Here is a 25017-nt window from a genome sequence, read left to right on the forward strand (position 1 = left end):
CCCTAAACCCCCCAGAGACCCCACACCGAGACTCCAAACCCCACAGGGACCCCACACAGGACCCCAAACCCCCCACAAACCCCACCGGGGCCCCAAACAGGGACCCCAAACCCCCCCCGAGACCCCCCGGGACCCCTCGTGTCCCCCCACAGGGACCCCCCGGGACCCCCAAACCCTTCCCAGGACCCCCTGACCGGCCGTACCGCCGCCCCAGGCCCACCGGCCCCTTACCGGCCGCGGGCGCCCTCCCCTCCGCCCGCCCCCTCCTCCCGGCCCTGCCCCGGGGCCGCCCCCCGGGCCCCTCACTGCGCACGCGCGGCGCGGGGAGCGGGGGGCGGGGAGCGGCGGCGGGGAGGGGGAAAGGCTTCCGCGCACGTGACCGGGCCCCGCTCCTTCGCCCGCGGATTGGAGGGGAGGGGGGGTCACGTGGGAAGGAGGCGGGCGGGGAAAAAAGGGAGGGGAAGGGGGCGGGGCCGCAGCGCCACGCCGGGGTGGGAGGGGGGAGTGGGGAGAGAGGGGCTGTGCGCATGCGCGGAGGGAGGCGGCGCAGGTAGGGGCGGGGCGGGGGGTCTAAACACAGGCCCCCACAGCCCCCGATCCCAAACCCAGATCCCAATCCCAGCCCCAGATCCCAGCCCTGGGTCCCCCCAAAGCTCCAGATCCCAGCCCCAGATCCCCCCCCAGCCCCCGATCCTATCCCCGGATCCCCCCAAAGCTCCGGATCCCAAACCCAAAGTACCCCACAGCCCTGGATCCCAGCCCCAGATCCCCCCCCCAGCCCCCAATCCCAGCCCCAGCTCTTCCTGTAGCTCTGGATCCCAGCCCCAGATCCCTCTGTAGCTGATCCATCCCGGCCCTGGATCCCCCCACAGCCCCAAGTCCCAGCCCCAGATCCCCCCATAACTCCAGATCCCAGCCCCAGAGCCCCCCACAACCCCCAATCCCAGCCCCAGATCCCCCCATAGCCCCAGATTCCCCCCAGACCCCCAGTCCCAGCCCCAGATCCCCCCCCAGCCCCCAATCCCAGCCCCAGATCCCCCCATAGCTCCAGATCCCATCCCCAAATCCCCCCATAGCCCCAGATCCCAGCCCCAGGCATCGGTCTGAGCCCCGTGCAGAGATGGGGCTGCCACTGCTGCCTTGCAGGGGGCTGCGAGCGCTGTGCCCCCCCTCGGCTGCGCGGTGGGCACACGGCCACGTCTCGGGGCCATGAGGATTAACCAGGACACCGTGCTGCAGGGGAGCAGGGCGACCCTGGTGCCGTACACCCCGGCACACGTGCCCCGGTACGTGGCTTGCGTCCTCCGGTCTGGTTTCACTTCCCTCTTTTAGCGTGTTGTTCAGAGAGGGTGCTGGCTCGGCAGCTGCAGGGGCCTCTTCCCCATGGGAACAGCACAGAAATTAAAAAAAAGAAAGCTGTAGGAAGGCAGCGAGCTGTGCCCACCCTGCTCACAGCGGTCATCCCTGAGGTCTGTGCTTTGTGCCGGGACTGTGGATTCACAGGGAGGGAAATACCTGGCCGTGGGAGAACAGCCAGCACTTCTGGTGTTCCCTGGAATCTTTCTGTAAAGGCCAGGGAGGAGCAGGACTGCAGCGTGTGACCCCAGGCAGCCAAACCTCTGATCAATGCGCTTTGTAAAGCGCTGCCCCGGGCAGCTGCCGGCTCTGCACAAAGGTGGCAGTGTTTGTCAAGTTGTCAGTGGCACGCTGAGGCTGTATCGAAAGCAGACGGGCTGAAATCCTGACCCTTGGTGCTGCTGGGTCAGAACTCTTAAAAACTTCCAGCTCGTTTCGTGGCACTTCACACAAAGCCGCAGGATGCACAAATTTTGCTGCATGTCCAAGGAGATCGCTGGTTCCTGTTTCACATCCAGCAAGAGGCTTGCAGATACTTCCGAGTTGCTCTGAACGCCAGGCTAATATTTCCAGACACGACAGGGCACAGGCAGGTCCTTGGAGCACTCGTGGCCACCGTCCTGCGGTGCTGCTGCCAAGCCAGGGGTCTGCCCCGCTCTCTTTGTCAGGTACCACGCGTGGATGCAGTCGGAGGAGCTGCAGCGCCTGACCGCCTCCGAGCCGCTGAGCCTGGAGCAGGAGTACGAGATGCAGCGCAGCTGGCGGGACGACGCAGACAGTGAGGGTCTTAAACACCTGCTAGGAGTGGGTGGCAGGGGGGAGCGGGTCCCTCTCCGTCCCGTAAAGGACACAGGGTGGGCTGAGGGCACGTGTGAGTGGGATTTACTGAGCCCGAGGGGGCGTGAGGCTGGTTTTCAGTTCCACCAGCTTTGCCTGAGCACCACAGCACGTTGCCTGCCCCAGCCCAGCTGACATCTTTCTGGTTTCTGTACTTCCTGGGGCTCTGGGGTTCTTCATCTCCAGTATTTGGAGGCAGATGAACAGCGATAGTTTGAAGCAAGGGGAGTATGGACACGGAAACTTTCTAGGGAGATCCGTGCGTGTTTGTAGCTGATACATGCTCAGCTACAAACTGTAGCTGGGAAGCTCCTGGGAAGTAGAGAACACCCAGGGCTGTTGGTGTCCTTTTCATGCAGTTTTTCAAAGGTAAGGATGATATAATTCGCACAGCATTATCTGCTGAGCTTCTCCAGCACCATCACCACTCCCCAGGACTGATCATCGTCAAAAGGTGGAAGGGAGTTGTATTTTTCCTTAGGATTCGAATTACTTTATAATTACCTGGTCGAGATTAGTTGACTGAATTGGTTCCCTGGCTCTATTACAGGTAATGAATCAGTGCTCATAAAAGCCTCGTAGAAATACAGGGAGCTGCAAAATGCCGAGGCTGGCAAAGATCTCAGTCTGGAGATCTTAGCTGGCATTAAAAGCTTTGTTGAGAGCAGCAGTAAAGCGGACCGGGTGAATCACTGGGTGATCCTTGTGCACCAAACAATTCCTTGCCCGAACTTGCTGCAGAGACAAAGCAGTGAGACCTCGGTCGGGGAATGAAAGTTTTCACGCTCCTTTTTACACAGGCTGTTCCTAGTCTCAGTGTCTGCACGATCCTTTGTGCTCACAACGGGTTTTTCAGAGCATTTCTTATGTTTCTAGGGACGGGAGCAGGCATGCTTGGCGTGGGAGGTGCAGTTATTACCTCTTCCTCACTGCTAACATGTGGAAACTGCTGTTCCTTTGCCCGTTGCATGCCTTTGATTTCATCCTTCGGTACTTTGTGAATAATTCGTGCCGTGAGAATGTTGCTTCTTGTCTGTTCTCCACAGAGTGCACCTTCATCGTGCTGGACACGGAGCGCTGGGCTGGGCAGGCACGTGGGGAGGAGGACTGCATGGTGGGGGATGTGAACCTCTTCCTCACCGACACCGAGGATCCGACTTTGGGGGAGATTGAAATTATGATCGCAGGTGAGGTTCTGCTTGCTAGCTTGGGCCTTTGCCACCTTGGCTAAAGCCAGACAGATGTTACTGAGGGCAGATTTTTATTGTCATTGCTTTACCTTGGCTGTTCAGATCTGATCAGCATCTGTTGCTGGCTTGGGACACAGCCTCTTCTGAAAAGTACCCAGCACTGAAAAGTGCCCCTGCTGACTTGTCTCACCTAACAGGGTGCTGATTTCTGTGGCTCTCCCTTTCAGAGCCCAGCTACCGTGGCAGAGGATTTGGCAAGGAGGCGACTCTGATGATGATGTCCTACGGTAAGGATAGCCCAGGGCACGGGGATGGGAGCAGAGCTGTGATGTGATCTAGAAGCACATATTCCTGCTGAGGTAGAGGGTAGTAAGAGGTGCACCCGCCTCAGAAATTGGAGTCCTGTGTCTTTGTAGATGTGGCAGCCCAGCAGGGAACAGGAATGCTTGTCTTTCTGGTTTCTTTTGTAGGAGTGACAGACCTGGGCATCACCAAATTTGAGGCTAAGATCGGTCAGGAAAACGAAGCCAGCATTTGCATGTTCAAGAAGCTTCATTTTAAGGAGGTGTGGTAACTGCCCAACATCTGCCCAGAGAACACGAGCAGCACTTGTGTTATGACTGGGGCTCAGCTTTTTTCATTCTGCGTGCTCCAGGTTGCTGTGAACAGCGTTTTCCGGGAGGTGACGCTGAGGCTGGACGTCAGCGATGAAGAGAAACGATGGCTCCTGGACCAGACAAGCCACGTGGAGAAGAAAACCTACAGTGAAGTGAAGCTGCCAGCTGGAGAGCTGGAGACCTGACGGATACAGCCAGGCACAGGCCTGGGCTCCAGGGAGGAGATGACCCTGGTGGGAGGTCTGAGTGTGGCTGACACCTCCGCGTTGTTTTGGTCTGTCTCCTTTGGTTACGTTGTCAGCTGGTCACCTTTGCACTTTCTTGCAACAGCCCGAAATACTGAAATTTGGACCTGGCGAACAGCCACCAGCTGACAGACCTGGTTGGGAATGACTCCGTAACTTTAACGTGCTGTTCCAGCACAGCCTAAATCACCAGCAGTTAATTGATTCCCGGTGCAACCTGTTTGTGGACAGGCAGTACCCAGTGTTCCTGCTTCCCTTGGAGCAGGATTCCTCAGTGCGACGGAAGTCTGAGAACTCTGGTGGCTCTGCTCTTTTTTGAATAGTAATAAAAGAAAAGGATAAAAATCTGAGGTTCCTGAGCGTGACCTAGGAGCAGTGGGGCTTTCTTTGGGTGGTGAAAGGGTGGTGAGGCCAACAGAGCCTCCCTTCTGGGACTCTGAACCCTATTTTCTGGGGTGCGGTGGGCGCTGCTGGAAATGAGACAGGCCTGGGTGTGGGTGAGCACAGCCAAAGGGAAATGCTGGCCCCCTTTCAACTCTGGGGCTGGGTTGGTAAGGGAATTAGTGAGGTGAGGAATTCCTGGCTGATTGCTCTGCTCAAAGAGAGCCAGGATAGCGTTTTCTTACAAGGAAAGATGGCACAGACCGGTGGGATACCACAGCTCTTCTGAGTCCCCCGAAACACTACCGATTCACAAAAAAAATTACAAAGATTGAAGGAGTCAACCTGTTAACGTGATTAAAACCACCAGGATCAGCCAAGCAAGACCAGAGCACAGCCTCTCTGTGCTCTTTATGTGACCAGGGGAACTGGCAGCTGCAGGAGGCTGCCGAGACAAAACCCTGCTCTGCTCAGCCCTGGGCCTGGGCACACGGGTGTCTGGTATGAGCGTGGACCTGGAAACCTCAGGCCATCAGCTGGGAAGTGATATTTCACTTCATTTTATCTGCTGTTACCACAGCAAGAAGGAAAACACGAGTAAAGGAAGACAGAAAAGTGATATCCCTCTTCAAGGCAGCTCAGGCTGCAAGCATCACTCACCAGGGCAGAAACCTTTAGGGTAAGAGTCTGCCCGTGGTACACCCGAGGTCTGTTGCTGACAAAGAGCCATTTGTCTGACTCATTCTGGACGGAGTTTTTAGTGCAGTTATTTAACCTGACCTGCCCTGCCCGACTCAGCGCGCTCTCCTTGGCAGGGAAGATGGCTCAAAGAAGAGGTGGGGAGGATAACTCATGGGGTGTTCCCCCACTGTAAGGGCAGCTGTAATGGCTAATTGGAGACCAGAAATGATTTGTTCCAGTTAGGAAGTATCAGATAATAGCTTGCAGATCCGCACAGGGCTGTTGTTATCGGAGACTGGTAGGCTCTGGAAATTTTAGTGCCGCTTTGGCAGTATTTTTAGGGCCTGGGAGTCGGAGTTTTCCAATTTTAGTTCAGTTAAATAAATCGGCACTATGAATAATATCACAACCAGGCGTAGGAACCAAGTGCGTATCGTGGTATTTTAAACAAGTCTTTCCCAGGGATTTTGTTGTCGCAGAAGCTGCGTGCAGCGATCAGTTGAAGAGCGGCTCTGCTTCCAGCTGGGGTCAAAGTTACAGGGCCTCGGGCTCCTCGACACCGGCTGGGTGGGGGTGGATTTTGTTCTCCAGGACAGCATTTGCAGAACCTGATGGCATCACGCTCCTTTCTTTGACTTCTGTGGGGTCCTGACACCAGGCTGTCCTGATCCAGAGCCCCTAGGGCCGAGGCCTTGGGGGAAACACAGGGAAAGCAGCCTGGTGCTGGAGGGGTGCAGCAGCTCCATCTGGGCGGCTGTAGGGTCTGGGTTTAGGCTCTGGGATGATCAGGGACCCGGTGATGAGCACCTCATGGTCCCCAAACCCCCTGCCCCCAGCCCCACGCTGGGGCTCCCCCTGCTCTCACCCCCCTCTGGGAGCCCCCTCGGCCCCTTCCCTGGCTCTCCCCAAGCTGGGGTGCACCCAGTGCTGCCTGGAGGGGACAGGATAAGGGCTCGCCCTTCTCCCATCACCCAGCCCGGCCCAGGGTTGTGCTGGTCCCTGCTCTCACGGGACAGCCCCGCTTGGCCCCCAGGCAGCCACCGGAGCCCGGGTGCTGCTGCACTCCCGCGGTTGCTCTGGCACCGCCAAGCTCCCTGCCTGGCATCCCTGGTGCCCAGGCAACGCCGAGCCCGGGCAAAACCTTCACCCTGGCAACCCGAAACAAGGTTGGGTCTGTCCCCGAGCCCCCCCACGTGAGAACCGGCCCCCAGGCTGCTCCGATGAGGAGAAGAGGCGATGCACAGCCCAGGGCTGCGGGCAGGAGATGCTCCCGGAGCCCACCAGGTGCCCCCCAGGCCTGCCCCTGTCCCCCCAGGGGTGTTCTCAACCTGCAGCACACATCAACCCCCCTGTGCCCAAAGGATTTCACAGCTTGGATGCGTTTTTTAATCCAACTGCAAAACTGGGGATTTTTCAGGAAACCCACACAAAACGGAGGCTCCCAGGATTGCCCCAGCCACACTCCTAGTCCAGGACCCAGCCCCAAGCTACCTTGCAGCACCCCGGAGGGGTCCCAAGGGGGGTCCCAGCCTTGGAGGCGCTGGCTGGCACAAATGAGGCACCTCCTGAAGCCCCCATCCCCTTCCCAGAGCGGTCACTGCTGAGCCCCCCCGTGCCCTCCCGCTGCAGGAGGGCTTAGCTCCGACCCGGTAAGCTGCACAGGGCTTAAAAATAGCCCCGGGACACCAGCCCAGCACCCTCACCTGCAGCCTCCATCCTCTTGAGGAAGGGGTCAGCCCCCCACCCAGGGAATCCCCCCAAAGTCCCACCCGGGACAAGCAGCCCCCTGCCCTCCTCCAGCCTGTATGGGGGCTCAGGGGCACCCCAAACCCCACTGGAGGGGCTGGGGGCAGTATGGGGCTGCCCCCCTCCCACCCAGCCGGCAGCCACATCCCTCAGGGCAGATTAGAGCAGGGCAGCCTGGCACTGCCCCCCCTCTGTGGGATTTAAACACATTAATCCCCCTGAGGCATTAACCCATGCTGGGACCAGCCCGTCCGTCCCAATCCCCCCAGCCCAGCACCCAAACTGGGCCCAGTGTGGGCCCATCACAGCCTAACCCCCCAGCAAGGGGGGGTTAAATCAGAAAACCAGGCTGTGCCGAAACAGCTCGGAGGGGCTCCATGGCTGGAAATTGAAAATAAAACCCACGAAGGCATCCAAAGCATAACCATTCCCCAAATAGACAGCCCCAGCCCGGTTGTAGGACCCCCAAGGCACAAGCACCACCCCAAGGGGACACGGGGACCCCCATGGCACCAAGTCCTGGGGCCGGGGGCACGCAGCTCCGGAAGGATTTGTCCTGCAGCTGGGCTCGTGAAGTCAGGAAGATTTATTCCAGTCAACAGAATTTCTCTCGAGCTCGACAGCACGGCACCCGACCGCGAAACACGGAAACAAAACGTCCACAGGAAGAATTTCCACAAAATACGTTTTTTTTAAAAAAAAAAAAAAAAACAAAAAAACAAAAAACAAAACAAACGGTGTGATTGGAAAACCTCTTATTTGGGAAGGAAAAAAAAAAAAGACAGGCTATTGAGAACCCTTTAAATTAAACAGTGTAAGATGCAAACCCCGATCGTCTCTGCCTCCAGGAGGGAGCGGTAGCACAGGAGGTGATTATTGCTTGCTCCAGACACCCTCTTTTCTCCCAAAACAGCCCCAGGGCAAGGTGCCATGGGATGTCCCTGCCCCTGTGACTGTGGGGGCCGGGGCGAAGGGACAGGGTCATGGTGGACGGACACTGCCAGGCAGGGGGGAAGAGCACCGACCTGGGAGGAATCGTGTGGTCGGGGGCTGGGCAGAGGTCACCAAAAGCCTCGGGTTTGAAAGAAAAAAAGGGAGATTTGGGAGGGAGGGCAGGAGATTTGGGGGTTGGGGTGGGAGAAGAGCTGGTAGAGGGGACCAGAAGCGTTGGGCATCGAACCTGGCCACCTCAAGTCACCGACCCCCCAAAATCTCCCCTTTATGCCTAGCCACGGGCACAGGACTTCAAGCTGGGGCTGGGGGAGCACCCAGGGGCCAGGCTGGAAGCGGGGGGCACCCCCAGCACCCCTCTGCTCGCCCTCCTGGGGACAGTCACCGGCCACCAAACCCCGTCCTCCACGGCGGGGTGGCAGGGACGAGAGGGACGAAGGAGAGGCCGGGGAGAGAAAAGGGGGGACAGGAGCCCTGGCCCCCGCCCCGAGGCGGTTTCACAGGTTGCTGAACAGTTCGTTTTTCTTGCTCCAGTCCATCTGGGGCGCCCGCTTGCTGGTGCGCTTCTGGTGGGCCCGCTCCTTGGCCACGGCCAGCGGGATGTCGAGGTCCAGGAGGGAGCCGGACGCCGAGCTGCGCTTGTCCCCCTCCGGCACGCCGGGCTGCGGGGTGAGAGGACGCTCAGTGCCACGGTGGGGGGCTTCTCACCCCGGTCCCCCCCCTCTCTTTTTCCTGCTCCCATCCCTACCTCGCTGCGGGTCTCACTGCCGTCGGGCAACGTGGCCAGCACGGGGCTGGGGGACCTCTCAGACGCCGAGTTGGAGCGCAGCTCCTCGCTGTTCTCCTGGGGGGAGCAGAGTGAGGGTGAAGAGGGTGAAGAGGTGGGAATGGGGTTTGGGAATCGCCCCCGGGGCTGCTGCAGGTCCTGGGGGTGGAGGGGAGCTGACTGAAATCCTTCCTCCCGGCTGGTAATCCGCTGAGAGCTTCAGCATAATAAATACCTCCAGTGCTGCCTGAGTGGGGCTGGGAGGATTAAAGGCTGGCCTGGCTGCAGGAGGAGGAGGAGGAGGAAGGCTGCAGGACTGGCTGCACAAGGGCCTCTGGCCACGCAGCATCGTGAGGATGGACACAAGGCATCGCAGACACCTCCATGATGCTCAGCCCCACAGGAGACCCTGTCCCTGGGGGGCACCAGCGGTCCCTGGGGGCATCACCCACCCACAGGCAGAAGATGGAGGGACTCCTAAACCGTGCCCAGAGCTTGGTAAAAGAGTTTGTTTTTAATTTAAAAATTAAATACATGAAAACCACTCTTACCTTCTCTATATCACCGTTGGCAACAGGTTCTGGCAGGGGACCTGCGGGGAGAGGACACGGGTCCTGATGGATGGGCTCGCCCTGCCCTCTCCCACCCCTCCCTGTGCCACCCCTTGCACCCAGCCCCGAACCCTTGAGCTCCCCTCACCCCCAAATTCTGCCCATGGGGAAGGGAGGGGGCCAAGGCCAAGCAGAGGAGAGCGAAGAGCACCCGCGTGCCCTCCCTGAGCCATAAAACCTGTCAAAGAGTAACCGGCAGGGCCATAAACCCTCCTCCCCGCACACCCCACAGCCACGTGCCTCGCACGAGGCCTTTATCTGGACGTGGAGCTGGCACAACGGGGCTGCTCTGAACAAAATCCCCTCTCCCAGAGCTCGGGGGCCGCCCCCAAGCAGATCCCCAGGGCCTGGGGACGAGGTGACCCCGCAGCGCTGGCACCGGACCCACCTGTCAGGTGCGCCTCCGAGGGCACCACCTTGCACTTCTTGAAGAACTCATCCGTGAGGACATCCACCACCAGCAGCTTGGTCTCGTCGCCGCCCTCCTTGATGGCGGCCACCACGCTCGCGTGCTGCTTGCCCTCCACCGAGACCCCGTTCACCTGCGGGCGTCAGCGCGCCGTCACCGCGGGGCAGCGGGGACACCGCTCCTCCCGGCACCGCGCACGGCCCCGCCACAGCCCCCCACCGACCTCTGGGGCTGTGTGGGGATTAGCGGGCAGGAAAACCTCATTAAAAGCAGATTTTCTCGGAGTGATTAGCACGGGATTGCACCGGCCGTGCTGGCAGGAGCGTGGGGCATGTGCCGGGATGGGGCTCCTCCAGGTGGTCCCCAAGGAGCCCAAAGCTTCGTCCCCACCCTGGTCACCGAGCACAGCCCAGGACCCACGGGGTGCACTGATGCCCTCCCCAGCCCGTCCCACCCGGGGACAGCCCAGGGAGAGCCGTGCCCCGTGTGGGTGACGGTGACAACCTGGGTGATGGCAGCTTATCTCCCAGGGGGTGAATCAGGGCTCGGCTGCGCCCCTGGGTGGGAACAGCTCTGCCCTGAGTCACCGTGCCCCAAAAGGGCAGCTCCCGGGCACCGCCATGCTGAGCGGCCCCATCAGTGACGTCCCGAGTTTTGGGGAGCCCCATCCCGAGTTTCGGGGAGCCCAGGCAGCTCCCAGCCCTGTCACCCACCTCGACGATGCGGTCCTGGGGACGCAGCCCCGCTGCATCGGCCGGCGAGTCGGGGTCGACGGCGCGGATGTACTGCCCCGGGCGGCTCTTGTCGCTGTGCAGGTTGAAGCCGTAGCCATTGGGGCCCTTCTTGATGTGGCACAGCCGGGGACGCAGCTCCTGCAAGGGGACAGCGAGGGGACAGCTGTAGGACAGCTGCTCCCAGCCCCTTTCCTCTGTGGGCTTGGCCACAGACCTGCACCCACAGCCGGGACACCGGGTCCTGGAACACCCCATGAACCCTGGCCCTCGTTAATTGGGCGCAGGACACGCTAATTGTGGTGAAATATTATGGCAGGCTGTTATTACGTGCAGCCTGAGACCAGGCCCTTCCTTTTGGGATCAGGGTTGCAATCGCCAGTTGCAGGTGGAAGAGGAAGCAGTTTGGGCTGGTGGCAGGCACCCACATCCCACCCCACCCAGGAACCTGCGGGGACCCTCCCCGTTCCCCCAGCACCCCGCAAGGAAGGGACACGTGGAGACGCTGCTCCCCGGGGACAGGGAGCAGGACCCACAGCACCCCGGTGCCGAGGTGCACCCTGATGCCCGGCCACGACCCTCAGCGATTGCAAAACCCCAAACCTGCCAGACTGGGGTGCTGACACGTGGGACCTTCACCTGCCCGGGAGGCACCACCCAGCCCGCCCACGATGCGCCCCGACCTGCCCTGTACCCAGGAAACCGAGCAGGGCAGCCACCCGCTCCCAGATAAAACCCTTTAAGGGTGGGGGTCCCTACTGCTAACCCCGAGCAAGAGGGAAATAGGAACAGCCCAGCAGGGTGGTGTACGTGAGCTGCACTCGCTGCCCAGCTGAGACAACTTTTATAGATTTACACGGAGAGGCTTGAGCCATATTTATATTAAATACGTAAAAGTTGCCTGTGGTTGCTGATAATCTTGATCGTTACCTCCCGATCTTGGGTAGGGATTCCCCGGCAGCCGAGCCGTGCTCGAGTCCCCACAGCATTCCCCACTAGGGCTTTTATTGCTCGTTAACACCATCTCTTGTCCTCTGGCACCCGTAACACCCCAGGGACGTGTGTGCACAGCAGGAATTCCCCGACACATTCGCCCCGTGCTGCTCTGAACCTGGCGCATCCACATCACGCCGCGAAGCTCCCCTTGCTAACCTCAGTCCTTGGGGCCAGCACCAAGGACGGTCACGGGGAGCCGCAGCCCGTGCGGGTGACACATTTACGACGGGCACCGGATCAGCCCAGCCTGGGTGACAGCCCTGCTGCCGCGATAACCCCGCTCCTCTTGCACAACGCCTTCCTGCGGGGCCAAGGCTGGCTGCCACGGCTCGCCAACGCCCAGCCGGGCCCACGGGGGACCGAAGGTGACAGGGGGACTGTGCCAGCAGCCAGAAGGAGCCAGCGGTGCCCGCATCCTGCCCCAGCCATGGGAGCCCACGGTGATGCTCGCAGCCCCCCCAGAGCGGGTGGGATTGCAGCACCCAGCCCTGGGGGGGGGGGTCCTTGTCCCAAAGGCATGTGGTGGAGGAAGCGCTGATGCTGCGTGTCCCTGCCACTGCCTGCCTTTGGGATTCGCTGCCCTTGGCAGAGCCGCGGGGTTGCTCCACGCCGATAGCTCGGGACAAAGCCCGAGGGAGCACCCTGCGAGCGGGCACTGGCAGCGCGCCCGGGAGAGGAGGAGGAGGAGGAGGAGGATTTGGAGAGCAGAGCGTTGGCACCTCGGGGCAGGGGGACGCAGCTGCTCAGCTCCACCGGCGAGGCACCGAGCCCTAAAATGCAGCCAGGAAAGGCAGGAGCAGCTAGGGACAAGGGCGAGAGGGTTTGGGGTGGGCACCCAGGGTGTGGGGCAGGATCTTGCAGTGTGACTGCACGAGGAGCTGGGCAGGAGGATAATGGAAATGGCCCTAATTTCTCTAAGCTGCCTTGTCCTCGAGCGCCGGCAGCCCTTGCGCTGCACTCGGGGGTGGATTAGCCTCATCACGAGCTCTCCTGCACCTCCCGCGGGGATGGCGCTGGGTGAAGCTGGGCTCAGCATGGGACACGCGGCCATCAGGGTCCCATCCATGGCCACAGGGGGGTCCCCAGGCAGGGCACAACCCCCCTGTGCCAAAAGGACACCCGCATTGCTCCAAGAGCCTGCGTGGGACTGGAGCACCCTGCCCCGTGGAGGGGATTTGGGGCTGATCCTCCCCATCCCAGGGGGATGGAGAACCCGAACAGCCGTCGTGCTCGCGGCCTGCTGACAGATCTCAGGGCAGCTTTTGAAGGCCCAGCTTCCAGGAAGCTCCCTGCAGCCCTGCGAGAAGCACCGAGCCCGTAGGCGGCCCCGAGCAGCTGCGTTTTGGGGTTACTCAGAGAGAAACACGCCGGCTCTGAGGACGCCCAGGCCAGCAAATTCACACGGGTCCTGAAATCTGGCACATACATTCGGGCCTCATACAAAGGGGATGCAAAGCAGCCTCTTGCAGCATCCCCGTCACGTAGCGCTGGACTGGAGCTGCTTTTCATGCAGCCCACTCCTGCTCCCAAACGCTGCTGGCTCGGGAGGAAATTTCATTCATTTCCTCGTTCAACTCCAGCTACCCCAGCGCAATGCTCCCAGCTGGGAACTGCCCCTCTCTCCACCCCCAGGACCCCAAAAACCCAGCTCCGGGAGGCTCAGCTCGGTTTCCCAGGGGGAAGCAAGCACTAAATTTAGTAATTGAGGACTGAATCTGCAAGAGGGAGGCTGAAGGCGCCGGGCAGGGCTGGCACTCGGCAGCAGGAGCCTTGCCCTGGTGGCAGCAGCCCCAGCCCGTGCCAGGGCAGCGGTTGGCAGCCACCAGAGCTCCACGAGCATGAAACTTTCTCAAGACGCTCCCCAGGCAGCTGGAGCCTCCGGAAACCCAGACGGGGGGAGGACACGGCGAGATGCCACCGCCCCCAGCCCAGCACCGGGGACGCTTCCCTGCCCTACAGAGGGGCCAGAGCCCAAGTTCAGCCACCTGGCACCGGCCCCGGCCATGCAAAACCGCCCTCGGCCCGGCGTGGGTGCGCTGCTGCCGGCTCCCAGCCCCTCGTGGGTGTCCCTGGATCCCTTTTGTAGGGGTGCAGCTGCCTTCAGCCCGCACCCAGCTGCAGGGCAGGGAGCTGTGGGGGTGGCCCCTGCTATGGGGGGAGCCGGGGGGTCGCGGAGGGCAAGCGGGGACAGCTCCTGCCCCGACACGGGAGGGTTTAAATCCTCGGGGGGAGAGCGGTGCCGTGCAGGAAGCCTGACAGCCAGCTCTCCTGGCAGCGAGCGTCTCCGGGCTTGCTAAGCAAATAAAGGCAAGTCCAGCCCAACAAAGCAAACAGGACTCTGACACATGCAAACCTCCAGCTCCCCGCCGGGACCGGCGCTGGGAGAATCCCCACGGCCGCCGCGGGGAAGGGCAGGGCTCGGGGGCCGCGGGACAGGCACACGGCGTGCCCGGCGTCCCACGGGGCGGCTTCCCAGCACGGCCGGGAGCAGGGCGAGCGCCCAACCGAGGCGACGTCTCCAAAGCTTTGTTTTTTCCCCAACTTGGGGCCAGGCCCTGCCCTCCCCCCAGCCACAGGGTTTTTCCTGCTCCCTGTTGAGAAACCGTCTGGGGCTGCGGGCGGGCGAGCAGCAGTGTCAGCCGCTGTCACCAGCGCAACCGACTTCCTGCTCTCGTGCAGAGAGAAACCGTCGGTGCTAATGGTGCACCCCGAGCTCACCCCAAGCCTTCGGGTACACTGAGATGACCCCAAGCCTTCGGGCACCTCCAGGATCACGTAGCCAACCTGCTTCTCTGGCCGATGGTGCTGGGGTCTCATATCCGTGGGGAGCCGCACGTCCTCAAAGCGCCCTCAGCCCCACGAGCAGGGCAGGGAGCTCACCCAAGCAGCGTTAGATAAGGCCCTTTTATTTTTTTCCAGCTCGTGGAGGGATGTCTGGGCTGAAGGCATGCACAGAAGGTCTCGCTAGCCCGGGGGGAGCGCTGGCACCGCGACATATGGGAGGCGGGCACGCGCCCCCTGCATGGGGAGGGAGCACAGCCTGGCCGGGAGGATGCTGCAGGAGCAGAGGCCACGTGTTCCTACCCAGAGCATCCTGCCCCACTCCCCCAGACGGGAGAGATTTGTACCCCCACGGCCACCAGACCCCCATCGCCGGGCAAGGGGGTGCCGGAGGGGTGCCTTAGCCAGGCAGGGACCAGACGGGTGTCCCACCGTGTGCCAGCGGGGCTGGGGGAACACGCAGCTGGCACCGAGCTAAAGTCCAACGGGGACACGACGAGCAAAAACACCTGATCCTCAGCAAAACCCCGCAGGACGACAGCTCTGCCAGGCACCAAAGTCCATCCGGGACCAACCCTGCGTTGGTGCCCGTCCCAGAGCCGCAGCAAAGCGCCGTGCTGGCACCGGGGGTAGCGGGGAGGTCAGGCACCTGCGTCAGTCCCCGGGACTGTCCCCAGCTTGGGGACACCACACTGGCCCTGCCCGCTTCCCGGGAAGCCCATCCCCATCTGTGTTGGGACAACAAACACTCATTTTCACCGGGTAAACAAGAAGCTGTATTATCTTCGGCAGCCCCGAGCGTCTCTTAGAAACCGCTGCGGGCAGGAAAGGTCAGAAATTTCTCAATTCCTCACCTCTACATCGCTTTGTTTGTGCAACCGCTGACTCCTACGCGCTGTTAGGGCCGGCATTCCTGACCTGTTGTCCGTCCCCCGGGACCCACCGACCCCACTCCAGGTGTCCCCCATCCCTGCCGTGCACAGAGACCCGGCACGCTCAGGGCACGAGTGGCTGCTGCCAGCTCCTGGAGCCACAGCCCCAAATCTTCACTCGACCGAGGCTTTTTGCTGCGTTTTGGAGCTGCTCAATACCAAAAAAAAAAACCTCATAGCAGCCCGGGCTGGGGCTCCCCGGTGCTTTGAAGGCAAAAATACACAGCGGGGCCGGATGCTGCTGGCGGGGTGGGGGGAGCAGAGCTGCTCAGCCCCCGTGCAAACACCGTGGGCAGCAGCAAAGCGAAACCCTGCTTCCAAACCACAGCCCCGCAGGGGTCAGAGGGCGGCGGGATGGAGCCAGCAGCTCCCCAGGTGCCGCTGTGCCCACTCGTGGTCCTCAGCCTCACGCCCCCGCAGCTTCCCGGGGGGGTTTGACCCCGTTTTGCTCATCCCGCAGCACGGGGATGGGGCGGGCAGGGAGCCCACGACGGGGCTGCTCCTGCTGAGGGTGCAGAGCCCGGTGAACCCTCAACACCCCCAAAACGCCTTCAACACCCCAAAATCGACCAGCAGCGAGCACAAACCAAGACAGCACGCAGCAGCCCTGGCTGGCTGCCTCCTTCGGCGGCCGGGCCGGGGCTGTTGGCGGTGTAAGCGCCTTGCAAACCAGCAAACAAAGGACGAAGCCGGCAGCCGAGCGGCGCACCGAGGCCGGCCGGGCGGCAGCGCTCCCCGCCGGGCACCGCGGCACCACCGGCCCGGGGGGGGGGGGGGGGGGGGCGAGAAAATTTCTCTAAGGGTGTAAAACGCCGCCTGGCCCCCCCCTTCTACCCCCTGCCCCCCAAATTACCTGCTCGCTGCCGCCGCTGCTCCTCTCCTGCAGCGCGGGCTCCGCCGTCGGGGGGTCCGGCTGAGCCTCGCCGCCGTCGGGGGGGCTCGGGGGCTTGTGCGGGGGCTCCTCGGGCTGCTGCGGCTGCACGACGAGGAGCCGCACGGAGCCGGAGGCGGCCCGGATCCGCTCCACCACCTGCTGGTGGCTCTCCCGCTCCACGTTCGCCCCGTCCACCTCCAGCAGGCGGTCCCCGGCGAGCAGCCCGGAGCGCTCGGCCGGCGAGCCGGCTTCCACCAGGCGGATGAACTGGCCCGGCTTGCCCTTCTCGCCGTGCAGGTGGAAGCCGTAACCGTCCGGGCCCTTCTCCAGGCAGCAGAGCCGCGGAGCCGCCGCCGCCGCGGGCCCCGTCGGGGCGCTGCTCATGGCGCCGCCTGCACTGCGCCCGCTCTGCGCCGCCCCGCGCCCCGCCGACGGCTTTTATAGCGAGGGGCGGGGCCGCCGGGGGGCGGCGGCCAATCGGAGGGAGAGGGGGGCGTGGCCTCCGCCCGGCTAGGAAAAGAAGGGGGCGGGGTTATGGAAATCGAGCGCTGGTGGGCGGGGCTATGGAAATCGAGCGCTGGTGGGCGGGGCTATGGAAATGAGGCCCCGCCCCCGTGGCGCGCCCCGGCCCCGAGGGCGCAGGGGTTGGGGGGGGCGCCCCGGGTCCCTGTGGGGTCGCCCCCGACCCCCTCTGCAGCCCCGGTGCCCTGTGGGGTCGCCCCCTGACCCTCGTGGGGGTGCCCCCAGGTCCCTGTGGGGTCGCCCCAATTCCCCACTGCAGCCCTGCTGCCCCGTGGGGTCACCCCCTGACCCCCATGGGGTTGCCCCTGACTCCCTCTGCAGCCCCACTGCCCTGTGGGGTCACCCCCTGACCCCCATGGGGTTGCCCGCGACCCCCCTGTTTAGCCCCATTCCCCCATGCGGGCGCCCCCTGTTCCCTGTGGGGTCACCCCTTCCCCCTGCTGCAGCCTCAGTCCCCCATAGGGTCCCCCCTGCTCCCCCGTGGGGTTCCCTCCAACCCCCTCTGCCAACCCTTTGCCCCATGGGGCCACCCTCAGTGTCCCCTGGGGCCACCCCAGCTCCCCACTGCAGCCCCGCTCCCCGTGTGGGGTCACCCCGGCCCCCCGTGGGGTTGCCCCTGCCCCTTGCTGCAGCCCTGCTCCCCTATGGGGCTGCCCCAACTCCCCTGTGGGATCACCCCTAAACCCCTCTGCAGCTCTGCTCCCCTGTGGGGTCACCCCCAGCCCCCAGTGGGGTCACCCCACTGCCCGTTGCAGGGTGCGCGGGGTGCAGAGAAGTGAAAGGAGCAGAGAGAAGCTGCCCGGCACGGGAAAGGGGAAAAGCTGCAGGGGGGGCTGCGCTCGCTGGTGACCCGCTGGGTGCTGGGAATGGGAGCGCAGCCCCCGAACCGTCCCCAAACCCTGCTCAGCACCCGGCTCCGCTGGCACGGGGGGCGCTCCCCGGCTGGATGACCCCCGGGGCTCGGCTGTGCCACGGCCCTGCCCTGCTCCGCGCCCTCCTGGAAAGCAGAAGCGGCCCCAGGAGGCTGTGGAAGTGGGGAGCGCCGGCTTTGGGGTCAGCCTGGGCTGCGGGGGCAGGTCTCACTGCCGGGCTCCGCAGCCTCAGCTGGAGTTCAGCCCGGCCAAAGGTCCTCGGGGCCGCTTAATTAAGCATAGTTAATTGAGCCCCAGCCAGCTGGGGAGGACGGGAGGCTCTGCTCCGGCCCCGTGGGGCTGCAGAGGGCTGGGAAGCGCCGGGGGAAGGCAACGACACCGGGAGGGATGAGGAGCAGGGGGGGCCGCCCATCTCCTCGCCCCGCTGAGCATCACCCCGCTGCCGCTCGGCCCTGAGAACGGCAGCCGGGAGGAATCCCACGGCGGGCAGCAGAGGAGGAAACCAGCGGGAGAAAACCAGGCCAAGCGCCCCGTGTGCCCGGCCGGCCTCGGCACGGCCCCGCAGCGCAGGGGCTGCGAGCAGCAAAACCCCCCCCCCGGCTGTCCTCATCCGAGGCGGGGAGCAGCCGGCGCGCTTTTCGGGGAACGCTCCTCGAATTCAGGAAACAAAACCCGGCCCTGGCAGGGCTGCTGTGAGCCTGGAGCCCTGATAAGGAGGGGAGGAAACAGCCGGCACCGCGCTCGGGTCCCCGGCGGAGCCCAGGGTGCTGGGGGCACCGCCAGAGCCCGGCCGTGTCCTGCCAGCCCCAGCTGCCCCGGGACGCTGGCACAGCTCGTGCCGGAGGGTGGGGAACAGAAAAGCGCCGACGTCTGCTTGTGCTGCAGCTCTCCAGCATTATTTTTTTTTTTTTTTTTGCCGACCTCAGCCAAGAGGCGGATGCCATTGGTGGGAAGCCGGAGTTATTTGGGGAATGCTGAACTCCGCACCGCCGGAGCAGCAGGGGAGGAGGTTGGTTTTAATTTAACCGGCCGCCCTTAGCCCTCCCCTCTCACCTTTGGACTGGCTGAAACCTGCGGGCTGAGCCCTGGCGAGGAGCAGGGGGCCGCGGGGGTTTCTCCCACCCCGAGGCGCCGCGGGGGCCCCGGGGGTCCCCGTCCCGCTCCCCTGCAGCCCGGCCGCAGCAGCCTCCCACGTCGCAGGCCCAGGGCAGGGATTTCTCAGGCAGAGAAAAAAGAAAAACAGGCGGATGCAAAGCCTCAAAAATACCCAGCTTTAATCTGTAAACTTGCACAGAGACACCCGGCAGGATAGTGGGGGTGAAGGAGGCACCGGGGCGGGGGGGGGTGCTGAGGGGGTGCTGTGCCCGGCAGCCCCCCTGTGCATGGGGGTCGTGTGCCCTGCAGCTGCCCTGGGCACCTCCAGCAGCACCCCAAATATTCCCCGTCCCAAATATTCCCCATCCTAAGTATTCCCTGTCCCAAATATTCCCCGTCCCGGTGCCCTACATGGCACAGGGTGCTGGGGGGGGGTGATGCTGAGCACTGGGGCGCTGCCCGCACCCCACACCCCGCCGAGCTCATTTTGGGACACCCACGAGTGCCCCCGCCCCACCACGGGCCCAGAGACCCTGCAGAAGGTCTCCAGACCACCAAGGGCTGCTTGAGCCCCGTCCCCAGCCTGCGCGAGGCCGCAGCTGGTTTGGTCCGGGGGGGGCGGAAATGCAAAAAGCTTTTCCCTTAAATAAAGAAAAATAAAAATCTCCAAACCCCACAGCTGCACCCGGGGGAAATGAAGGTTTTTCAAACTGCCGCATGTGCTCGAAGTCACCGGGGGCTCCTTTATCTCTTGCTCCAGCTGTGGCGGGCGGGGGGCAGGCGGGGACACCCCCGGAGGTGCCGGCGAGGAGCCACGGCCAGGGCTGGGCACCGGCACGGGGATGGGTCCGGCGGCTCCCCGGGGGGAAGCAGTGGGGAAGCGGGGCAGGATCCGGCCCTCCCAGCTGGATGGGAGCACAGCGAGGCCACGAGCGGCCGCAGGGGAGGAGAGGCCGGGTGCTGGGGCCGTATCCTGAGTCCTGCTGGGGCGACAGTGGCACCGCCACGTCCCCCGGGCTGGCAGGCACCGCGCCGTGGTTGGGGCGCACGGCGAGCCCCCGGCACCACCCTGCAGGGCGGCAGGATCCGGGCCCTGCTCAGCACCACGCCTGGAATAACGTCCCTCCTCCTGCACCCTCTGCTTCGGCACACCCGTGGGTGCCGGGGGCAGGATTGGGCCCCGCTCTGCCCCAGCCCTGCCTGCACCCGGGTCCCTGCCCGCCGCTCTCAGGCGAAGGCGCAGCAGCCGGATTTCTTCTGCTGCGCCTCGATGTAGTCGTGGATCTGGAAGCGGGGCTCGTCCGGCGGCTGCAGCGCTCGCTGCTTCAGCTCCCTGGGGGCGGCAGGGCCCTGTTACCCCCGGGGGACACCCCCTGCTCCCCCCACCCCGGCCCCGTGCACTCACTTGGCGATGGCGAGGAAGGCCAGCTCCACGTTCATCCCCGTCTTGGCGCTCGTCTCCATGAAGGGCACCCCGTACTCCTGCGAGGGCGGCACGGCCCCATCAGGGGGCAGTCCCAGACCCCCTCCTGCCCCCCCAAAAATCACCCCCTTTGGCTGGGTGGGGTTTGGGAACGGGGTCACATCCCCTCCCTGCTGTGCCCCCTGTGCCATGCAGGTCTGGGCACCGTGCGGAGTGGGTGGCACAGCCACACGGGGTCCCTAAATGAAGCGCCCGTGCCTGGGGTGCCGTGGGGGTGTAGCAGGGGGTGCAGACTCGGCCACGGCTCACCCTGGCCAGCGAGGCTCCGTCCTCTGTCCTCACGGCCCGCTCGCTGCTCACGTCAGCCTGCAGAAAAAGGGAGAGCGTCACCCAGCCGGGGGCACCCCGCAAGCAGGCAGGTGGGCGCACGGGGGGCTCCCAGGATCTGTGGGGTTCAGGGAGCCAGGAATGCCCATAGCCCAGAGGAGAACCTGCTGAGCACCCGGCACCCGGCACCCGGCACCCACACCGGGATCACCCCGTACCAGGAACCTCAGCCTCGTGCTGCCCTCCTCTGGCTGCCAGGGACGCGGCTCCCCGGCCCCCCAGCCCTCTGGGGTCACCTCCAGCCTGGATTCCCCTGAGGCACAGGCAGTCCCCCCAGCCCCAGCTCTCCTCGGAGGCATGGCCAGGGCAGGGACAGCCTCGGGGTGAGGGGAACGGGGGCTCTACACGCACCTTATTGCCCAGCAGCATGATGACCACGTCCTTCTGCGCATACTCGTGGATCTCCGTCAGCCAGGCCTGCGGGGACAGCGGGGCTGCGTCGGGGGGGAGCACCCCTCACCTTGAACTGCCCCCCGGGAGGGCTGGGAAAACCTTTTTAAATTTAATTTTATTTTTTTTCCCAGTGGGAACCATTCCAGAACGAGGTGGAGAGCTCTGTGAACACCCCTTCTCCTCCTCAGCCCTACAGGTAACTCGCCCCCACCCCAAGCTTTCCCATTCGCCGTGCCCCTAAACAAAACGTGCCCAAGGGGACGAGCTCCGAGCTGCCTGGGTCTGCCCAAAACAAGCGGTGCTTGTTGCAAAACAGGCTTAAAATCCCCACTCCCCATCCCAAAAAAAAACGCAGGCGTCCCCGATCCCTGGGGATGAACGCGGGGCGGGGGCACTCACGCGGATGTTGTCGAAGGACATCTTGCTGGTGATGTCGTAGAGCAGGAGCAAGGCTGAAAGGGAAGGGGCCGAGGGCGTTGGTGCTGCGGGGAGAGGTCCCGGGGGGCTCGCCCACACCCCCGGCCCCCGACCCACCTTGGGCATCCCTGTAGTAGGCGTGGGTCACGCTGCGGAAACGCTCCTGCCCCGCCGTGTCCCAAATCTGCCAGAAATCGTCCCAATGAGAGCAGGCAGCGCCCCACCGGCTGGGGACCCCCCTGCAGCCCTGTGGGACCACGGTGCCAAGCCCATTTCACGCGGCAGCAGGGCCGGGAATTGCTCCCCCCCAAAAAAAAAACCCAACCCTCACCTGCAGCTTCACCTTCACGCCATCCACGGCCACCACCTTGTTCTGCGGGGGAGAAGGAGAGGACGAGGCGGTGAGCACAGAGCCCCGTGGGTGGAGCTGGGGCTGCAGGATGGAGCCCCCTTGCTACAAAACCCCGTGCTCCCGGGGGGCACAGGGTCACGGGGGGGCTGCAGGGCTGTCCTCGGGCAGCCTCCCCTGGTGCTTGCCCGGCATAAAGCCGCCCTGTGTCCTCGCTGGGCGTAGCGAGGAATTTGGCTCCGCGCTCGTGCCCCTGGCAAAGACAAGGAGAGCCTTCAGGGCCAGCAGACGCTGTGGGATCGGCCAAACGCCGTCCCCGTGGAGCTCTCTGAGGGCATCTCGGGGGGGTCCTGCTGGGGGCTGCCCCTGCTCCAGCCCCCGTGGCGGGGAGGCGAGCGGCTCGGGGCACCGAGCCATGGCTGAGCCGAACCCCAGAGCCCGGGGCCTTCCCTCTAGAAAAAGTAAAAAGAAAAGCGTGGGTTGCTCGGAGGGTGTTGCAAGAGTCTTCTGAAGGCTCGTGCTCGGGGGTGGGTCTGGAAACGGAAGGCGCGTATAAATAATTGGGTTTCCTGGAACTGTTTGAGGTAGAAAGTCAGCTTCTGCGATGACAAAAACGGGGGGGGGGGGGGGGGTTAGCTCGCGACGTGGGATGAGTGAAAGAAAAAAGCACCATCAGCGCGCTGCTGGGGGGCAGGAAGCTACACAGCAGCTGGTGGGACACCAATGTGGGGCCGAGGGGGTGCCCACAAGCCAGCAGCACCCCCACGGCCACGCGGCGCTGGGCACGGGGGGGTTTCTTCCCCTAGGGCGCGGAGGAAGCGCCACGATAACACGGCCCAGGGCTCCCCCCCGGCACCCAACCCACTGAAAGGGTTTTAATTCGTGCTGCAAGCGGCTCTTCCTGGCGGAAGGCGAGCTGCTTGAACGCTGCCTCCACAGAGAGGTGAGGGCCCGGCTGTGGTTTGGTTGCAGAAAGCGGCCGGAGGGGAGGGCAGCGGGGCCGGGTGGCACGGGGCTGCACGGGGTAACTCCATGGGGAGCATCGCTCGTCCCCCGAGGTGTCTGCCCCGGCCGGGTGAAGCTCCCAAGCACCCCACAGGACAGATTGCAGGCGTAAAATGAGCACAAACGAAGTTCAGTTTTGCTAATTGAAGGGGAAGTGCCTGTGCTCCGCTCGCTCTTCCGCCCGCAGCCGCTGGTGCAGCCCTGCTGCAGAGAGGTGCAGGAGATTCAGCAGCCACCGACAACCACATTTGGTACTGGTGGGAGACAGTTTGGGGTTCGGAGGCCCTAAAAGCCCCGAAGCCCCTATCCATCCGTCCATCTGTCCGTCCGTCCCCCCAGCCTGTCCCCAGGGCCCCGGGGGAGCCAGGGCCGCCCGTCCCCTGGGCAGCGAGGGCAGGCGGCCGCGGTGCTCTCACCCGGAAATCTATGCCCACGGTGGCTATGAACGTCCCGGAGAGAAAGGCCCCGTCTCTGAACTGCAGCAGGAAGCAGGTTTTCCCCACGCCCGAGTCTCCGAGTAACATCACCTGCAAGGCGGGCGCAGGGGAGGTGTCGGCGGGGGCGTCCCCAGCGGCACCGGGCTCCCCGCTGTCCCCTCCTGTCCCCCCCCCGGTCCGCAGGGCTTGTCCTGCGGGGTGCGGGGAACCCCGTGAGAGCTGGGGGGGGACACCAGTGGTGCAGCTCTGCCATCTCCCTGAGGAAGGGAGGTGCTGGGAACTCAGCACCAAAGGCATCTCCCGGCCACCCCGGAGCACCGCCAGACCCCGGAGTGCTCCTGGGGAGCCGGCCACAGGAGCAGCCCCGGTGCCCCCCCTGGGTGTGCCCCTCACGGGGGCTGGTGCACGGCTGGGGCAAACCCTGCCGCTGCCTCCCAGGGCCCTGCCGGCTGCAGACAGCAAAGCAAACAGGGCTCTCGTCCCCTCCTGCAAAGCAAACAGGCCCCAGCCCAGGCGCTGCCCCGCTGCCCGCCGGCACGGCGCATACCCGCTGCTGCCCCGCTCCCCTCCCACGCTGCCCTTTCCCTGCCCGGCAATGGGATCGTGCCAGGAGGGATCCCGAGCTTAAAGAAGGCAATGAGCACACTGCCGGGGCTGGCACCCACACAGCGAGCCCCCCCCCGCCACCCCTTGTCACCCCATGTCACCCCCTGTCACCCCCTGTCACCCCATGTCACCCCCCGCCACCCTCTGCCCCTTCCTGTCCCCGCTCGCTCCCGCTGCAGCAGGAGGCAGCCGGCACCCAGAGCAGCCTCCGCCAAGCCCCAGCCTCCACGGAGCCCCAGCCTCCATCCCCTGGTCCCCCCCCAAACCGCCCCGCACCTTGCCGGCCACCTCGTAGTCCTGCGGCGGTGCCGGGGGGGTCCTGCTGCCCCCCACCCTGCTCATGGTGCGGCCGAGAGGAGCCGTGCGTCCCGGCCCGCCTTCCTCTTCCTCCTCCTCCTCCTCCTCCAGGAACCCTGCCCTTGCCCCCCCCCGAGCAGCACCGAGCCCTGCCACCTCCCTGCGGGTGCACACACACGGGGGGGGGACGGACACAATGATGGGGCCACCCCCACACTTAGCAGCCCCCCCAAAAACCCCTTGGGCTGCAAGGATGAAGACCCCCGGCGCTGCAGCATCACCGAGGGGCGGCTGCTTGCAGGGGGACGGGCTCACCCCAGTTACACCAGTTACACCCCCAGCACCCCCCCCAGGAGCCGTTAGCAGGAAGCTGCGGCCAGGCGCTGCAGCGGCGCCTGTGCTCAGCCGGAGGGGTGCTGGGGCTCCCTCTGCCCCCCCCTGCTGGGTGCTGGGGCTCCCGCTCCCCCTGCCGGGACCCTCGCCCAGCCCCCAGCCCCCTCCATCCACCTTTGGGGCTTTGTGTGTCTCCTGACTCATTTGGGATAAGCCCAGGTGTGGGAACGCAGGAGAGGTCCCGTGGGGAGAGCCGGGGGCGTTGCATCACCCCAAAACCTCTCCACGAAGCCGTGTCCAGACCCACACCTTAGGGCTGCTGGGGGCTTCGGCCTCACAGGGACCACGGGCATCTCCCCCTGGTGCCTTCAGCCCCTGATTTATTTCCCCCCGGGACCCCAGCGGATCCTCACGGGACACAGATCCCTGCCCCCTGCTCCGGCACCGCCACCCCTCACTGCCCCTGGGGATGTGGAAATGGCAGCAGGATTTCCAGTCCCAGCCGGGGCATTCGGAGTTCCTGCAGGCTCTGTGGCCAGCACAGTGCCCGGAGCTGAGGACCGGGGCACGTGGAGCTGCTGGATGAGGCCGAGCCCTGCTGCGGTGTGCTGGGAGGGAGGATGGGGGGGATCCATCCCCGTGGGGGCTCCCCGGGCTGGCTGCTGCTTGCTCCGAGCTGTGAGCGGATGGGGACAGGGAAGGGGACAGCGTGACACAGGGCTGGACAGAGGGGGGCTGGCCAGGAGCCCCCCATCGCTGCCAGAGCCCCGGGGCCAA

The 25017-nt window shown here is 64.1% G+C and overlaps 4 protein-coding genes across 9 annotated transcripts in view; 1 reads left to right on the forward strand and 3 right to left on the reverse strand.

Moving 5' to 3' along the window:
• Positions 1–255, reverse strand: part of TMEM104 (transmembrane protein 104) — a 41855-nt gene extending 41600 nt beyond the window's left edge. For all 4 annotated transcript variants that reach the window (XM_084298629.1, XM_084298627.1, XM_084298628.1 and 1 more), the window contains exon 1: positions 232–255. The gene's annotated coding sequence lies outside the window, so the exon portion shown is untranslated. The remainder of the gene's footprint in view (positions 1–231) is intronic.
• Positions 256–535: 280 nt separating this feature from the next.
• NAT9 (N-acetyltransferase 9) lies at positions 536–4556 on the forward strand. Of its 3 annotated transcripts, XR_014618976.1 has the most exons (8): positions 536–550; positions 1147–1286; positions 2025–2134; positions 3240–3380; positions 3611–3670; positions 3854–3948; positions 4039–4240; positions 4331–4556. XR_014618976.1 is itself a non-coding variant. In XM_084298392.1 (7 exons), exons 2-7 carry the CDS (start codon positions 1210–1212, stop codon positions 4183–4185), a joined length of 630 nt encoding a protein of 209 aa, XP_084154518.1. In that variant the 5' UTR covers positions 536–550; positions 1147–1209; the 3' UTR covers positions 4186–4556. The 3 variants fall into 3 exon arrangements, 2 of the variants coding, with proteins under 2 accessions (XP_084154518.1, XP_084154519.1); XM_084298392.1 differs by having other exon boundaries at positions 4039–4556; XM_084298393.1 differs by lacking the exon at positions 536–550 and having other exon boundaries at positions 1085–1286; positions 4039–4556.
• A 3163-nt stretch (positions 4557–7719) lies between these two features.
• NHERF1 (NHERF family PDZ scaffold protein 1) lies at positions 7720–16488 on the reverse strand (the record flags this gene model as incomplete). Its single annotated transcript, XM_084298682.1, has 6 exons — positions 7720–8666; positions 8753–8848; positions 9322–9362; positions 9770–9923; positions 10504–10662; positions 16084–16488. 6 exons carry the CDS (start codon positions 16486–16488, stop codon positions 8502–8504), a joined length of 1020 nt encoding a protein of 339 aa, XP_084154808.1. The 3' UTR covers positions 7720–8501.
• A 3309-nt stretch (positions 16489–19797) lies between these two features.
• On the reverse strand, positions 19798–23982 carry RAB37 (RAB37, member RAS oncogene family). The gene is made up of 9 exons (XM_084298388.1): positions 23887–23982; positions 22984–23094; positions 21545–21586; positions 21331–21397; positions 21196–21248; positions 20755–20820; positions 20326–20382; positions 19999–20075; positions 19798–19926 (listed from the first exon to the last, which is right to left on the reverse strand). The coding sequence occupies exons 1-9, from the start codon at positions 23950–23952 to the stop codon at positions 19821–19823; spliced, it is 645 nt and encodes a 214-aa protein (XP_084154514.1). The 5' UTR covers positions 23953–23982; the 3' UTR covers positions 19798–19820.
• Between the last annotated feature and the right edge of the window lie 1035 nt (positions 23983–25017).

This window comes from Netta rufina, assembly GCF_964035555.1.
Source record: "Netta rufina genome assembly, chromosome: 19".
Taxonomy (NCBI): domain Eukaryota; kingdom Metazoa; phylum Chordata; class Aves; order Anseriformes; family Anatidae; genus Netta; species Netta rufina.

Coding starts and splice junctions, on each gene's coding strand:
- RAB37 (XM_084298388.1), bottom strand. CDS start 23,952: ATGAGCAGGGTGGGGGGCAGCAGGACCCCCCCGGCACCGCCGCAGGAC. Junction 20,076..20,325: donor ACGGAGCCTCGCTGGCCAGG/GTGAGCCGTGGC, acceptor CCGCCCTCGCAG/GAGTACGGGGTGCCCTTCAT. Junction 19,927..19,998: donor GCCTTCCTCGCCATCGCCAA/GTGAGTGCACGG, acceptor TGCCGCCCCCAG/GGAGCTGAAGCAGCGAGCGC.
- NAT9 (XM_084298392.1), top strand. CDS start 1,210: ATGAGGATTAACCAGGACACCGTGCTGCAGGGGAGCAGGGCGACCCTG. Junction 1,287..2,024: donor ACCCCGGCACACGTGCCCCG/GTACGTGGCTTG, acceptor TCTCTTTGTCAG/GTACCACGCGTGGATGCAGT. Junction 3,381..3,610: donor GATTGAAATTATGATCGCAG/GTGAGGTTCTGC, acceptor TCTCCCTTTCAG/AGCCCAGCTACCGTGGCAGA.